The sequence below is a fragment of the Stylophora pistillata genome, chromosome 11 (genome assembly GCF_964205215.1).
Source record: "Stylophora pistillata chromosome 11, jaStyPist1.2, whole genome shotgun sequence".
Lineage (NCBI taxonomy): Eukaryota > Metazoa > Cnidaria > Anthozoa > Scleractinia > Pocilloporidae > Stylophora > Stylophora pistillata.
Window position 1 is genome coordinate 16,218,845 of NC_142529.1, and position 16,928 is coordinate 16,235,772.

Here is a 16,928-nt window from a genome sequence, read left to right on the forward strand (position 1 = left end):
ATTTGCGAAGCTTGGAATCACTACCAATAAGCATTGCTTCTTACTAACATTAAGAGTAAGTTTGTTAATGATCATTTAACCATTTAGCAATAGCACGCAAGTCGGCATTTAGGGCGCACTCCAGACCAGCTGGGTTTGAGTCCTTGCAATAAAGCACTGTGTCATCAGCATATAGGACTACCTCCGAATGTTTGATGACAGTGGGCAAATCATTTATATCAAATCATTTATATAAATAAGAAATAACAATGGGCCCAATATGCTTCCCTGAGACACGCCATGCGTAAGAGGAAACAAATCAGACAATTCCGGACCGCACGATGTGCATTGCATTTGTCCATTAAGATATGACTCAAACCATTTAGCCTTGTCAGAAGTCACTCCAAAAGACGACAGCTTTCGTAGCAAGATTGTGTAGTCGACCATATCAAAGGCTTTGGATAGGTCCAAGAATACGGCTCCACACAGTTTACCCCTATCCATATTTAACAAAATTTCATCGGAAAAACTAGAAACAGCGTTAACTGTTGAATGTTTAGGCCGAAATTCTAATTGCTTTTCATTGAGTAGGTTATGGTTAAGGTATTGATGAAATTGATAATGCAGAGCCCTCTCTAGGATTTTACTGAGAGTTGGTAGGGCGATAATTAGACGGGCTAGTACGGTTCCCGGCTTTGAAAAGTGCTGTGACTTTAGCGCATCTCTAGATGTTAGGAAACTCGTTGGTTACAACTGAAATATTTAACAATTTCGTAATTGATAGAGTTATAGTTCGTGAAGCACATTTCAGTAAACGGGCACTGATTCTGTCTAACCCGATGGCCTCAAATCTGTTGTAAAACAAAGGAATGGCTTAACGGTTCTTAACTCAAAAGAAACCGCCGCTGGTTCAGCAACATTGAGTTTCGCAAGATTTACATAATTAAGAGATTGAGAGAATTTTTCTGCCATCAATCTTCCAACAGAAACAAAGTAATCATTCAGGGCTGTACCAACAGATTTGGGGTCGCTATATTGTACTCCACTTGCAATTATACACTGCGGGATAGATGAGCTAACGTTGCTTGAGGAAGCCTCATTTACTGATTTCCAAACCATGCCGGAATCGCCTTTACTTCGTTCAATTAGGTTGCAATAGTAATTTGACTTCAAGGACTTAATTTCGCGATTCACAAATATTCGCAGCTTTCTATACATTCCCCAGGGGTATGTAGAGTTTGATTTCTGTGCTTTTCGAAGATGATAATTGCGATCGCGCATCGATTCAGCGATTTTATTATTCATACAAGGAGCTGTCGTGACCTTTACTCGGCGCTTTTTAAGCGGTGCATGAGAATCCGCAACTTCGGTGAAGAATCTGTTCCAAGTCAAGACTGCGTCATTGACATTGCTCTCATCGTCAACAATGTGCCACAGAACATTTTTAAAGTCCTGGATGAGGGAATTTTCATCAAATCATTTGAATGACTGATATTCTATTGTCCTCCGTGTGGCCTTTGGGACACCAGCTTTTAGCACACAATAAATTAGTAAATGATCGCTTTTTGATAGGGACACAACGCTGCTATCAACAATTCGGTGCTGATTATAAACCAGGATCACATCATAGTTAGTAGAGGGGACCCAGTCCCCTCTACTAACTATGATCACATCAATTAACGATTTGGACTGTTCCACGATGCGAGTTGGTTCGGTGATAATTTGAGACAGGTCCAAAGAACGCGTAAATTTATGCAGAATCTGCATATCATGCTTGCATCCATAAGCGGGCTTCAGCAAGAGGTGAACATTCATGTCCCCCAGAATAATTAGATCACATCTATCAAAGTTCAAAGTAGGCATACAGTTTTCGAGACTGGAAATAAACTTGGTGAAATCAGCATAAGGTGCACGATATAAACAACAAATGAGAGTCGGTTTACATTTGGCGCTATTGAGTTCGATCCAAAGTAAAGCTTTTGATCTTGAGCTAGTAAAGCTTTTGATCTTGTCCCTCATCATATTGTATGTAATAAGCTCAAGTCATATGATATTAATCCTTATGTTATTAACTGGATAACTAATTTTTTGATTGACCGTAAACAGAGAGTCGTAGTTGATGGTGGCACAACAAAGTTCCCTGCAATTGGCAGGGGTGTTCCACACAGGACTGTCTTAGGTCCAGTGTTATTCTCCATAATGGTTAATGTCATAAAGGCTGTGAATCCGGAAAAAAATCTGCTTATCAAGTTTGCAGATGACATCACCATCATCCTAAATCTCTAGTGACGTCATGTGCGAGGGGCCTATTCCGATTGGGCCAAATTTGCCTGACGACTCTTCAGTCAGTGAAATTAAAAACATTAAGCTTTGGTCAAGTATGATTCGTATGAAACTAAATTTGACTGAGACAAGGGAGTTAGTAATGAGCCGGAAAGACCTAAAAAACCCCTCCTGGAACTGTGCACATGATTGAGAGAAAGAGTGAACTTATATTAATAGGAGTAGCCTTTCATGATAATCCATGCAACTGGGATAGTCATTTTGACAATATGAGGGATAAGGCTAATTCAAGACTCTATATCCTTAGGATTTTTAAGTACTATGGGTAAACTTTATAAGAACTCACGATCTTATTTCGTTGCTTAATTATGTCTGTATTTACCTACGCAATTGAGGTATGAGCGTGAGCTTCTGGTTGTAAATACCTCTCTAAGATCGATAAATTCTGTAAGCGAGCATGGAAATATGGTTACACCAAGGATCGCATATCCATCAACAATGTAATCTTAACTAGGGATAATTTGGATTTCGCTCCGACGAAGGGCTAACGCTCGAAACGTCAGCTTTTGTAATCGTTACGGTGGCCAATTTACCATTTCAACTTTGTTGATATATCCAAATTGTTTTGTTACCCCCACCGACACAGCCCCAAACAGTTTCTTTCGAAACTATCAGCCTTTATTAACTAGGGATAAACAACTGTGGGAGAAAGTCACACATGCATGCAGACGCGCATTGTTTGGCGGACTCCTTCCGAGTAAACGTGCACGTCCTTTACATCAGCGTGGTCTTAATTATACGTTACCGTGTGTTCGCACAGAGCGTTTTAAGCGCTGTTTTATAAATAGGTCTCTTTTTAACTTTATTTAGTTTAATGCTTGTAGGGATGCATTATAAACTTGCACGTATATTTGCAAGTGTTTAGTTTGATCTATGATATAACAAAGACTTTCATCATCATCATCATCATCATCATCACCAAAGACATTCATTCTCACCAGTATCTATGTCGTTCAGTACGCGAAACGGTAGACTATCTCTCACGTAGATAGTAACACCTCCACCTGTTTTTGACCCTTTATCCCGACGAACTAGTGTAAATCCTGGAAGGCAAATTTCTGAATCCTGAATGTTAGAATCAAGCGGTTCGACATGTTGAATTAAATCGTTGAGTTCTACAGTATCGTTGACATGTTCCCTCCCCGTTATTCGGACCCCTCGACATTACAATCATCCAATATGATGACCAACAGTCGCACCTTTTAGAGCGTGCCTTCGTGTTTAATATACCAAAAAATGGTCCGAAATGAAACTCTTGACGCGCGACTTTGTCTTTAAAGTTGGTTGGAGGTGAATGCTTCTTGATAATCACTTCCAAACTAGCCAATCAGCGCGCACGATAAGCGTTATTCATCTATATGGTTATACTGAAAGGCTATACGGTTCTTCTTCTGTAGGTCAGTGGCATCATGGCTCTAAATTGTTCGGCTGAAAGTGTCACTGCTGCTATGGAACAGATCACCAGTGTGAATCTAGTGGTTGCAAGGAAGAGATACGCTTAAGATATCAACGCATGTCAAGATCCAGAAACCACTGACCCTTACATTACAGTTTAGGAATAGAATGGCCAAACATGGGTTAACTTAGAAGGCGATAGCAACGAGAATGGTGGAAAAAATCTGTTAACAAGAAGAAAAATAGCTATGCACGTGCTTAGCCGGAAAAACTTACTCAACAAAGTGATATCCGGCCAAATTTTGGGTTGTTTGACAATGGAAACCCAATGGCAAATAATTCATGTTTATAGTTGCAGTTAAACGCTATCTTTCCACAGTATGATGAAATTAGGACTGGGGCCAATGGAGAAGGTATATACATGGGCTGTCCGCGAACTCCGAAGGTACGGTTCAGTTTTTTATGAACATTTTCCTCTGTGTAGTCACTACTGAAAGAAGTACGCTCCAGAAAGCACAAAATTTCTTTTAACATCCCTATTTAAAAATTCACTTTAAATTCAACAAGTAAACCGAGAGCTTTTCAAAATTATCTCCAAACTTACTTAACGTTAGCCTGGTAAATTTCAGTTGAAAACATTTTCAATAACTTTGCAGGACACCTTGCAACGCCCATTCGATGTCCAGGAATTGGTTCACAATAAGCTAGCACTCTGGCTAACAAGAACATCTTTTTGTGTAGCTCCTTTAATATTCAAGTAAATAGGAGAAGAGAACGTTGTGCGGTATCAAAAAAGGCCACGTTGCTGAGTAAAATGAAAAATGGCGGTCGCCAAGATCGAATTTATCAGCAGTTTTGAAAAAAAAATTTTGAAAGGCTTTCCTGAAATTTGTAGCATGAGTAAAGACATTTTAAAACTCGGCTTGGACTTTTTCTTCGAAATAAGCAACTACATCCGAATGTTTCAGCTACATGTCCTTAACTGACGCCCAGTGTATCATACCAAAGAACCACACAAGGGAGGTTCTGTACTTATGGACAACTAAAAAACCTTTAGCAATTACCAATGACTGATTGATGTCGCTGCTCTTCAAAATTTTCATAAAAATTTTGGCCAATTAGCCAAGGGAATAAGGGAGCTGTTGATTTTTTGCGAAAAACATTGAAATGATTATTGAAACAAGCTGAACAGTCAAAAGGCACTCGGCGTCTGAATATTGAGTTTCCAGTCAGTCCCACACTTTTTTCTACAGAATTTCAGTAACGTAGCGAACAAAATAGGAATCAGGCGTCATACTTTGGCGTATTTAAACGAGCAGACGCCATCGCAGGGGAAATTGCGCGCGCAAGAGGGCGGAAGGGGAGAGGAGTAGAAAAAAATGACGCTGGGGGAGGGGGGGGGATCGAGGTTGTAAAAAATGGCGCTGAGGAATATTTCTAACAATTTATGCTCAGAATCTTACGGAGACCGCTACGTTGAGAGTGGTCAGAGAGAAAGAAATGGCTTTTGCTCATTTCACAAAACATATCGCCTCCTAACCTCTCTTTAATCTGAACTTGGGGGTTGTCCTTAGATTTGTGTCATTATCTATCGCCTGTGGGTGGAAGATTTTGGGGATCACATGGTGTGCAGGGGGGAACGGATGGGGAATCAATGGTCGCCAACAGAGTATGACGGAGGCTATAGAATATTTATTTCCATTTACCTGCCAATGAGGGAGGGGGTATCATGAGTATAATATTACAGAGCGTTATGGCGGGAATCAGTTACATTTTATCGTCATGCAAGCAAAATCATCCATGCCCTCCTCCCCCTCCCCCTCGTCTCCGCCCAGGCGATAAATAAAGAACTGAGTCCCTAAAAAAAAGCTTCGGGTAGGTTGGGACTTAAAATGTAATAGGTTCCTCCAATTTTTTTTATCAAATTTATTTCGGGATAAAGAAAATTACAAAGGTTGATGAGTACAAAACCTAGCACTTTTACGTATAAATGCTATTTTCTTTACATCTTCGCATGTGTGCTTTTGTTACGGGCGTTACTTCGTGTATTAACAACCCCTAATTACGATGGTTATGTTAGCCTATGCCAAGCTCTCGATTGCAAACGTTTCTTATCTCTATAGCAACCACAACCACCAGTGTCCACTCGTCTTCACAGACCGCTAAGTGTCTGGAAAAGGCTATAGCGTGTGAGCCAAAAGCAAAAATTTCTAGCAATGTCAGCGACTCTTTGTTTCTCCAATTACTGCATTGAGACTCTTTGTTGTTCAACCTCGTTCTCAGGGTCACTCATCTTCCCACCCTTTCGGAGCGGAAAGATGAGACCCTGGAAACGAGGTTGTTTGGCAGTGTGTTTTAATTTTGGAATTGTGCCAGGGATTTGTAACCTACGTTAAGTTTGATGTTTTTATTCTGCCGCAAAGATCGTAGGTAGTTAAAAGCAGCTTTTTCCTCGTCAGTAGTTATACCCAGTGCTGAGTACAGATTCTTGAGGCCTTCCGATCTCGCTTCCTCTACCACTCGTAGCGCTTTCGCTTTTGCCTCAGCGTCAATAACCACGGCTTTAGCGCTCGCATTCTGGGCAATTTCTCGGGCTTCGTTGTAGATCTCGTTTTTAATCCTTTCGGTTTCCTTTCGAACAACCTTTATGGAAAAATGGAATAGCTAGTTGTTCAGCCTTCACGTAGATAACAACTCCAATTATAGATTAGCTAACATACAACAGTGAACGAGGTCGCCTAGCGGTTAGCGATCATCTATAAGGGAGCTGGAGATGTGGGGCAGACAGTTAGGAGAATTAAACGTTAAGGTATAGGAGGTAATATAGCCAATCAGTATCTCTTCCGCTGACGCAATGTCAATAACACTTTAGTTTCCACAAAAACGAAAAAGCTGTATGGTTTACCTTTTCCCGCAATTCAAATTGAGCCCGTTCTTCTTCAGCCGCCTCTGTGACTTGACGTAGATACCGACTTTTCACATCGTCATGCACATCGACCGCCAATAGCTGGAAGTATCTGACTTCCACGAACATTCCTCTTTCGTCATTCTTACACAAGGAATTTTCAATGCAGTAGCCACAAGCGGGCATCTTCTCTTCTTCAGTGGGACAGGTTTCTCTGCAGCAGCCATCTACACGCTTGGCAAGAGCTTTGAACAGTTCTTTTTCGATATTTTCTCGGTTCCTTGTTGGGTACAGATAGGAAAAAATGAATGAATAAATGATTCCTCTTTTGCTCAACAAAAAAAAGAAGGGTCACAAAAACCTCGAGTCTTCGTCACTACGCCCTTCAGCTTAATTGTGCATTTGTCGTGGAAACAGTGGGTGCCTGGATCCGTAACCATAAGTTTGCTGAGACTAAATTTCGCTAATACAAAAAAAAAAAGAACATACCTGAACACATCGCAAGAAGCGCTTAAAGCTACTTTTACAAAACCGAGCTTGACTTCTAATTGAACGCCATACGATTGGGTAAGGACTTCTGAGTGATATCGTACTCAGGTCCTGCCGTGTAACTGAAATTTAGTTATTACCACTTGGCCGTGGAAGGTCTGGGTAACAGACTTATTCCTAAATAGTACGTTCAGCCACAATTTTGAGGCATGTCAATTATTTTAGTTATTTTTATAAGTAAAAAGTACTGGACATCGAAGGTTTCACATGTACCCTTGATCCCCTCCCCTTCATGGTTATTAGAGAGATTTAGCACCGCGTTTACTTGAAACGGCAAACGTCAGCTAGCCCTTTTACATTTAAAGAAAAACACCGTGAACATTTGGCTTCGCGTGAGCTCATGTCAAGTTAGATTTGAAGGCACCTCAGTGTGACTTACAGGGAATAGTTTTGCGCCCTTTTTCTGGCAATTAACTTCTATTCTGAAGGAGAAAGCGGAGAAAATCTTACGTACACGGCAAAAGAGAAACAGGTTACTTTCACGTAGAAACGGCAAAGTGCAGCTGGCAAACGTGAAAATTGGCGGGGAACACAAGGTCACGTGGTCATTCCTACCGTTCACTTTTCACGTTAACGCGGTGCTAAAGATCTCTATTCCCTTAAAGCCATCTTCCCCCATAGGCAATACTTACAAACCTGATGTAGTCGTCGATTGGTAAATCTGCAGCGCGCCCTTTTATGGCGTCAATAGCCGTTCCCCTGACAACAGGCTCGTAGTCGACATTGTAGGCTTCGTGTAAATCTGCCAGAAAGTCCTTTCTTAGAAAATACTGAAAATTGCAACTGATTTTGATCTCGATTTTGTCCCCAGTCCACACAGAAATCTCGTTAAGCGCGACAAAATTAGCATCAGCTGGGAAAACCTTGAAGGTGTAGTCAGGACCCACAAAGTACCGACCTGAGGTATACACCTCGCTGATGTCTACATAACCAGTGGACTTACGTCTTTTGAAGCCGATCTGTGTGCGTAAAGATGGAAAAGAAAACAATGCTTTTTAAAGAGTTGAAACCGTTTTTTAATTGTGTCATAAAACTCCAACCAAATTAATCACAACTATGATATACATGAAAAAATATTCAGTTTTCACGGGCTAAAAAGAGTCCAGTCTTCATGTAACACGGGTACAAGTTACAAATATGACTCTGGAATGAGTGTCTCGTAAAAGTTCGAGTTGGACGAATGTTGCAATCAGTTTCAAATAATCAGTTGAACGAACTTCGTGCAAATCAAGGCGAGCGCATTCAACTTTTACTCGCTTATCTGCTTCTGCCTTCCTCTTTTTCATGCATACTTTAATGAGTATAGCCCCGAATTTCTGTCTCAATTTAAAAAATAATCAAAGACTCCAGTTCTTACCTCAATGACTTCACCTGATTGTTTCATTATTTATCATAATTATTATCATTATTAAATTCATAATCTTCTTTACACTTTTACTTGTTATTGATATATTACAATGCAAGAACGTTGCTAAGTTACATTTTGTGGTATCATATCATCGGGAGTTGCATTGACCATTTGACTCTGAAATTATCTATTAAATGCAGATGTTGCCTTCCTCGCAGAAAAACTGACTTTTACGTCGGCACCAAGCTTAGTCACCGTCCCCTCCTCAATTCTATTTTGCACCATGTCAAAGAACGCGGATCAAGAGTTAATAGGGACCTTAAGAAACCGCGACGGCGACGGCAACGAGGACGAAGAAAAACAAGAGATCTAATTGGCAGAACAATAGCTCAGCACGTGCGTTTTGAAACTTTGTACATTTCTTAGCCGTCCTATGCAAAACAACAACGTGAAATCGCCAAAATTTGCGTCGTCTGCGAACCGAAACCGCGACGGCAAATTATTTTAATTTCCATTTGGAACTCAACAGCTACTTTATACGTCATGCTGAAGTTGAGCTGTGGCGCTGTGTGAGACAGTAAGTTCCCGCAGCCATTTTTGAAATCCTAACTAAGAGTAGAAATTCATTTTTTAATCGAAATCTTCCTTGGCGTCGCCGTCGCGGTTTCTTAAAGTCCCTAATATTCTTTGCACGTACGAACATGCAGTTGAATAAACTCATATCCAATCTCGTGCAATGTGTCAAAAGGAGATTTCGTTGCTTCATCGTAACTGATTTTTTGTTTGTCTGATTGTCTGATCGAAGCGGTGTGGTCGTTACGTTTTGGCTGTTTCCATGGTTTTTCTCGTCTTTTCGATCGTTTCGTTTCGATGGTTTTGTTTTGTTTTTATGGGATTCGATTCATTCCTGAGGGGGGCATTGGGATCTAGTGGAAACCGCAAAAGCGCAAAAAAGTTCGATCGAAACCGAAAACTGCAAACCCTTCTAAACCGATAAATTTGCACATCTCAGATGTCAAAATCGTAATCGGTCTGATACTGTGGTTAGAAGGGGAGCAACCTAGGTTTCGCGGCTATTCGAGATCGGCAGAGGTGTATAACTGCTGCTCAGATCGAAGAGAAACCGGAACCCCAACTATGAAAAACCGAAAAAGCACATCGGATACCAAATCCAAGTACCCGGCCAAATTTTGACGAGAGCCGAAAACCAAATGCTGAAAACGGAAAATCCGCAAAACGCAATGAACGACAAAACCGAAAAACCGACGGTTTTTTGGCACAAAAACCGATCTAAAAAAATAGCCAGAACCGCCAAACCGCAAACCTCAATGCCTCCCTCATTTCTCATATTATTTGTAGGATGTAATTCGAACTAAGAGGTGAGGCCGTCGGGAAGGTCAGTGGAATTCTGGAAAACTCTCGGTCGCCAAAAGTCTTAAAATTCAGTATGCATTTCTAGTAAGTTGACGAGATCAAAGTAATTCTGGAGGTTCTTCTGATTTAAATTCGCCCTTCGCACGAGCAGCAAAAGATGAATTACACCCGTTCACCTCAATTTCATCCGCTTTCTTTAGAAAATGCAGTCATTCAATAAATATATTTGTTGCATGCCTTCTTTCCAATATCACAACGCCCTCTGATCTTGATGATGTTAAACGGCAGAACTTGAGCCAACTTAGCATATTGGATATATATATTGTTGTCTAATGTTCCCTTAATATTTTTTCAAGCAACGAGAAAACAAAAAAAATATCATCGTGATTCAACTAAAACGATTCATTGGTTTGTACACACAAAAAAAATCTTCCTCTTATCTGAGATTTGCAAAGTACGGTAGGCGATATCATTGAATTTGAAATTATCTGATGGACGTAACTCGATAAATATATGAAAACAACAACTTTAGGACGATTTGTCATTGAATTTGATGTTATCTGATGGACGTAACTCAACTGAGAAATATATGAAAACAACAACTTTAGGAAGATTTGGTCCTCTGGTCCGTGTAACGCGAGAAAAAGACTTCGAAACAAAAACCTTTCGGAGAACTCGAAGGCTAAACAGAGTCAAGACGAAAGTTTTCCTTACGATCAGGACAAGGCGAAAACTTCCTGCATCCCGTGAGGTTAGGCAATGTTATCAAGATGTTTTCGTGCAAAGAATAACCCAATTTAATCAGTAAGATTACACTTAATTTCTTACCTCGTAATATTCCACATAGGAGAAGCTGGTCGGGATAAGAATGACGACGAGTAAAGCTGCAATGACTACAACAGCTGCTATGATCATCGAAGCAGCGTTAGCCATCTTGTAAAATCACTGTAAGACAAGAAACCTAGTAAGTTGTTCATGCAGAAAAAATTCCTGCTTGGAAAATCACGAGAGAGGTAGACCATCTGTCAACGTGCATGACGTAAAACAACGCAACAATTAAACTATGTAGAGAATTAACTATTTCAAATGTTATCGCAAGTTCCTTAAAAGGAAACGTAAAATAATATGTGTAGTCCATATTAAGTAGCTTAGTTTACTCGAGACCTGCATTTTTTGACACGTCCCTGTGATTTATTGCTTACCTGTTACCCCGTTTACATCAAGGAAGGTTAAGAAAACTAGCCATTACAGTAAGTTCATGTTTACTGTCTATACTGATATTGTTAATCATTTCACTTTCGTCGATTTGTATGGAATTTATTAGGTGTGACAGAATGTGCATTGATGTGACGACTTTTGACTGCATCGCATACTGATCAGTGGAAACGTTTATATCAGTTATTCCGCTTCGCTCTTCTTACTTATTTGATTTCAGATCGAGTAAAAATCATACGATTGCGAGTATTCGGTAAGGGATCGTCTTGATTTTCTCGCGAAACACCATCCGTTGTGAAGTTTAACGTGACCATGGAGTTTCTAAAGAAATAATACTCACCTGCTCTTTATGTTGCTGTTAATATGTCGTTTCAATCACGGGCTCTATTGACAGTCTATGGATTTACGGTCGAGCGTAAATCTTTCTCAATGTTATCACTCTACATTTGCATAAAGTCTCTAACAGAGGATGTTAATCTTGAACAAAGAGTTTTTTCCCGTTGTTACATACATATTAATTAGGTTTTAAATATTGGGCACTGCAGGTCGAACAGGGCGGAAGATTTGTGCTGACTCAAGTTCGAATTGTGCGGAGCTGTTTGGCCTGAACAACCATGGATTGTGATTGTAGCAAGTCTGCGATAACTGTTGCAATAGTGGTCACTGCTGCAATCATCTTTACTGGCGCAATGGTAGGGACTTCGTTACGAAAGCTTAACACGGAAGAAGGTTTGTAAATGTTGAAGAACTTGCTACTCAATCCACAGAAATTTTTAAGAATATAGAAATTGCTGATCAAACTGAGAGGGTAAATGAATGTCGTAAACTTTTCTTAACTACGAAAATCTCGAGATTTGTTTTAACTAAGCCGATGAGTTTAAAAAAAAATGGACTGTAAACTATCAAGAAGGAAGGAACAGATTCGCTGACACTGCTGTGGTATGTAGCAACCAGCATAAAGATAAGCGTCTTTTCGCTAATGGAAACAGCTCGCTAAAATCTCTGTTAGAATTAAACGTATTTTTATTCGTGACCTTGCCCAAGGTAAACAAATTATTGTTAACCAAGAGAATAGCAGTTATGCGCGATGATGTCACAAAACATTTTCGTAGCGTCAAACTGAGGTTTGGTGGTGATCGCTTCGCGTGCTTTATTGGTGTTTAGAGAAATAATCAATTTCCCTCGTCTATTTTTTTTCACTTTTTGTCCGAAATGCCTCAATGGTGTATTGCCTACGGCTGTACAAACTCTTCAGATATGAAAATCAAAAAGTCCTGGCATCGCTTACCGCTGGAGAACAAAGAACTGCTTTCCAAATGGCTTCCAAAAATTCTACGAACAAACACGCCACCTAATGAGCACTCGAAGCTAAGTGGCGACCACTTTGAAGCCGACTGTTTTAAAAAAACATCCGGGTTCCTTGCGCGTCAGCCTGAAACCGGGGTCTATTCCCACAAAATTTTGCTTTGTGCAAGAAAAAACACCGAAGAAGCTTCTAGGGGAGCGAAAATCGGTCGAACGAAAGCTGCCGACTTCGTGCGTAAACACACCGTTGGACGATTTGGCAGAAACATGCCATGGCATTGAAAACGACGTCATCACGCATACCTGAATTTTCCCCCTGCCAGCATGATAGCATACTTTGTTACACGTAAAGTAGGTGATGGACAAAATACAGGCGACTTTAAACATGTGAACAATCACTCTTATCCATTGGTTAAATGACGATCAAAGGGAACGACAACAATGTTTGCTTGAACGCCGTCTGTTTGCCGGAAATGCGCAAAGACCGAGATATAACTCCAATTCTTTGATTCTCCTTCTCAACTGTTCCTCCCCAGATTCCTCGATCTCGAGTCTCCTGTTGCTATTTTCAATGCCATGACATGTTTCTGCCAAATCGTCCGACGGTGTGTTTACGCACGAAGTCGGTTGCTTTCGTTCGACCGGCATTTCGACTGGCATTTTGGAGAAAAAGTAGAAAAAAAAAAAAAAAAAAAAGACGAGGGAAATTGATTATTTCTTTAAACATCAACAAAACACGCGAAGCGATCACTATCAAGCCTCGGTTTGACGCTACGAGAAATTTTTGTGACGTCATCGTGCATGGCTGCTATCGAAAATTGATTTTAGTAGTTCTGCTGATAAGAGAAGAGTTCTCGCACAGCTTTGAAAGGCTATGTCAATAGAAGGGTTCGGTTAGGCTCAATGTTTTTGGATAACGTTTTTTAAACAAGCTGATTTGTTTGCTTGCGGTCTAAAGAGGTATGCCTTTCTGTGTTCATTAAGCCAATATATCCAGAACGTTTCGGTCACGTTCGCTTTACAAAGAACTTTTACAAAGTAAAAGTTTGTGAATTAAAGGTATACAGATTAATGTTTATGTAAAGTGTGCTAATTTTAATGAAATGCTTGTGTAAATCTTTGCCGTGATCGAGTAGACATTGTGGCGAATCTGCCCTTATTTGTGTTCACAGCAAATTCGAAAAGACCTCTTGTATTTTCGTGAATTAATTTTTATTATTTTCAGGCTAATTTATAAGCACGAAGAAAACGTAATTCAACGAGGTGGTACAAAAACTACGCGCAGTGACGCTGATGCACCACGGGAGCTCTATGAGTGAGGTGTTCACTCATGGTACTCCCGCGGTGCATCAGTGTCACTCCAAGAGTTCCCAGGGGCACGTTGACATCAAATTCTTCTTTCTGATTTTTTTGACTCGCAGGACGAACTTCGCCGAAAAGGGGGGACTGCTCGAAGTCCATCATTCAAAACTAATAACTAATAATCAAATTCTTTCATCTGTAACAGTTGGTGTGGCGTACGATATCCATGAGAAAAAGCTGTCAACTGAAGTGAAGAGGGAGGGGCTTCACTCTGGTTCCCCTGGTTACCGATTCATCATCTTTCCTAGCGTGTTTCAGAGCATAAGTTTTGAAGAGCTGGAGTGTGTTAACAAAGACGGTATTGAGATCGAGTTGAACGTACAGTTTCAGTATCGGGCTCGACCCAAGGAACTCCGAGATATTATATTGCAGTTTAAGGACAAAGACCGCTACTTGAAACTGCTCAAGTAAGTGCGTAAATAAGTCTGTTTATGGCAGTCATGGAAACCAAATGATGGTAAGCGTTGATTGACGTGTTCTAAACGAAACACTGAGTCTTGAGGGGAACATCCAGTTCGAGGAGAGACAAACCTCACTGTTCCCCGCTGGGTCAGTCATCATTCAGTGTCTTGTCATACATCTCCACTAAAAAATATTGGACTGGCACACAAATTTGCCGCGGTTTCTGGGAGCATGACCGTATCACGTGCGAGTCGAAAGTTCAAGTTGTTGTTTGGGAGTACGTATCACGTGTCACGTCCTCCTCCAATCGGAAAACGTAGACTTGAGTTGGGAGGAATAACAACTTTCAGAATTAAGATTGTGGTCCCAAAATATATACAGGTCTTATCAAAAAGTACGGAAAATAATGTGATTTGCTTAATTTTCAACATTCAACTTTGAGAATCGTGGGAAAACGTTTCAGGAACTGATTAACTTTAACTTCCAGGGGTGATTAGCGTGTAACTTTCATAATAACCATACATAACCCAGCAAACAGGTCATGAGAATACTCAAACTTATCGGGCAGAAGTTGTAATCTTGATCTAACACCTAATTCTTGTAATTGATTTACAAGGAAATGTGTAGTGGCTAAAGGGTAGAATTAACAATCAGGTTACAGTTCGCTTTTTTTCTTTTCATCCTCAGGAGCATTGCTGAGTCCGCTATCCATGATTCATGCAGTGCGTTCAATACCACACAGCTACAGTCTGAAAGAGCTTCCTTCCAAGATCTCGTGCGTAAAACAATTGGTCGAAGATTTGGTAGTGTGGGAGCTGATGTCGAAGACCTTCAGGTAACTAGCAGCATGAGAATACGCACAAAAAAGCTGGACAAATAACGAAAACTGGAACGTTGCAGTTATTTAGGCTGTTTTTCCTTTCTTAACCTCGTTTCTAGATCATTTCAACCCTTCCTCCCTTACTCATTCCTAAGGAAAGAGGAGAAAAATATGAAATGAGGTGTTTCCCAAACCTTCTTCTCCCAAGTTCGTCCCTAAAGGAGAGGAAGAGAAAAAGGAAGGAAGACAGAGCTTTCTCTCTTTCCTTTTACTGCAAACCACAATGTTCGATTGCATGCTGTCAGTCTATCAGGCGATAGCGTCATCACCTTATGAATGGACTGCCCTTTTAACGATTCTTTCCTAGTGAGATGAAACGTGTCATTCTTCCCATTCAGCTGCTTCACATTTCCTTTAAATTAGTTTCTAGGGTTAAGCGTTACATCAAAACAACACCCATTAGCTGTAAGTTGATCTATTTTCGAGTCCATCACCTGTTTGCTACATAATGTAGTGCTACACAGTAAATCGCTAGATGTTTTAACACCTTTTCTACCCTAATACATTTCCTCTATACTGTCCTCTGTACATTTTCTGTGTTACTAATGACAAGGTTGATTTGTGTAACAGTCAATAGATACTTTGGAATGTGAGACTTTTCTATATATATTCCCAAATTCTCAAGGTTGATACAGCAATGACGCTGTAAGGAGAAAATAGATGCTAATCACTCTGAGGGATTCAAGGGTAGGAAAGCCGCTTGCTTCCTTGTAACAGTTCTTTACATGGCACATATGAAGTTTAATTTTTTTTTCTTTACTCCAGGTTCAAAACATCATGCGCCCGGAATCCTACGAAAAAGTTATCCGAACGAAAGAAGCCACCAAAGAAAACATAAAGATCGCAGAAACTGAGCGTCCTCGACTTGTTGTACAAGCGGAAACTGAGAAAGAAGAGGCTGTCAAGCAAGCTGAGATCACCATTCAGCGCGCGGAGTCTGAGGCGAGGGTGCTCTTGTCCAAGGCGGACGCAGAAGCCAGTAGTATCAGAGCAGCATACGCTGCAGAAACAGCAGCATTCCTGCAGCTCAAGAACGACACACTCAGTAACAGTGTAGCAGGGCTACTGTCGTATCTTGGAGTGCGACTCATCGCTGAAAACAATAACACTGTTAATGTAGCGCTGGAGGCTCCAGCTAAAACCAAGTATACATACACCTAACCCTTGAGCACACAACTTCTAAGCTGTAATCTACCCTAGTGGCTGCCATAGGTTTTCCCTTGAGGATCTAGATGATATTAACGTATTCCAACCGGCAAGTTATATGTGATCAGTTTTTGAGTCATGGGTTAAAAAGAAACAATGTAAGCAAGCCCCCTGTGATGAACAGGGTCCTTAAAGTCAAGTCGTAAAATTGTGTTTAGTTCAGATTTACCTGAGCTCAGCTTAGGCTATAATTAGCCTTTATAATTAAAAGTAAAATCCCAGAGGGTACATAGGCTAAAACAAACAAACAAACAAACAAACAAACGCACACGGAGAGACAAGCTTGAGTTCTTTCATCGGGGCTGATTTCAAGTTTTAAGAGAAGAGAGATGTCCTCGATAAAACGTTGTTGTAATTGCAATAGAAAGCGTAATAAAACAGTAGCAGTGAATTATTTGAGGTAAATATAATTGCATGGTTTGGTTCCAAAATAAGAATAAAAACAATTTGTATCTTAAGTTTCTATAAGCTAACGTGAAAAAGAGTTTGAGCAAAATACGTTAGAACAGAGCATCAAATAGCCAATTTTTTTCGCTAAAATCAGCCCCACCCTCCCCGCTAACTCCTCTCCAACACCACTGATAAGTGGCCTTACCCGGCTCCTTTAAGATTATATTGCTTTGATTTCTTATTATAAATAGAATCAATCTTCGTGATCAATGATC

At 40.4% G+C, this 16,928-nt stretch overlaps 2 protein-coding genes across 4 annotated transcripts; one reads left to right on the top strand and one right to left on the bottom strand.

The window, feature by feature from the left end:
• Positions 1 to 5,387: 5,387 nt before the first annotated feature.
• Positions 5,388 to 11,597, bottom strand: LOC148720301 (uncharacterized). 2 transcript variants are annotated; one of them, XM_088738990.1, is made up of 5 exons: positions 11,449 to 11,597; positions 10,722 to 10,838; positions 7,808 to 8,130; positions 6,623 to 6,902; positions 5,388 to 6,360 (listed from the first exon to the last, which is right to left on the bottom strand). In XM_088738990.1, exons 2-5 carry the CDS (start codon positions 10,824 to 10,826, stop codon positions 6,073 to 6,075), a joined length of 996 nt encoding a protein of 331 aa, XP_088595116.1. In that variant the 5' UTR covers positions 10,827 to 10,838; positions 11,449 to 11,597; the 3' UTR covers positions 5,388 to 6,072. The 2 variants fall into 2 exon arrangements, with proteins under 2 accessions (XP_088595116.1, XP_088595117.1); XM_088738991.1 differs by lacking the exon at positions 11,449 to 11,597 and adding an exon at positions 11,096 to 11,114.
• LOC111345752 (uncharacterized) lies at positions 10,986 to 16,654 on the top strand. Of its 2 annotated transcripts, none has more exons than XM_088738992.1 (5): positions 10,986 to 11,143; positions 11,654 to 11,837; positions 13,921 to 14,182; positions 14,865 to 15,012; positions 15,823 to 16,654. In XM_088738992.1, the coding sequence occupies exons 2-5, from the start codon at positions 11,723 to 11,725 to the stop codon at positions 16,216 to 16,218; spliced, it is 921 nt and encodes a 306-aa protein (XP_088595118.1). In that variant the 5' UTR covers positions 10,986 to 11,143; positions 11,654 to 11,722; the 3' UTR covers positions 16,219 to 16,654. The 2 variants fall into 2 exon arrangements, with proteins under 2 accessions (XP_088595118.1, XP_088595119.1); XM_088738993.1 differs by lacking the exon at positions 10,986 to 11,143 and adding an exon at positions 11,238 to 11,361.
• Positions 16,655 to 16,928: the final 274 nt, after the last annotated feature.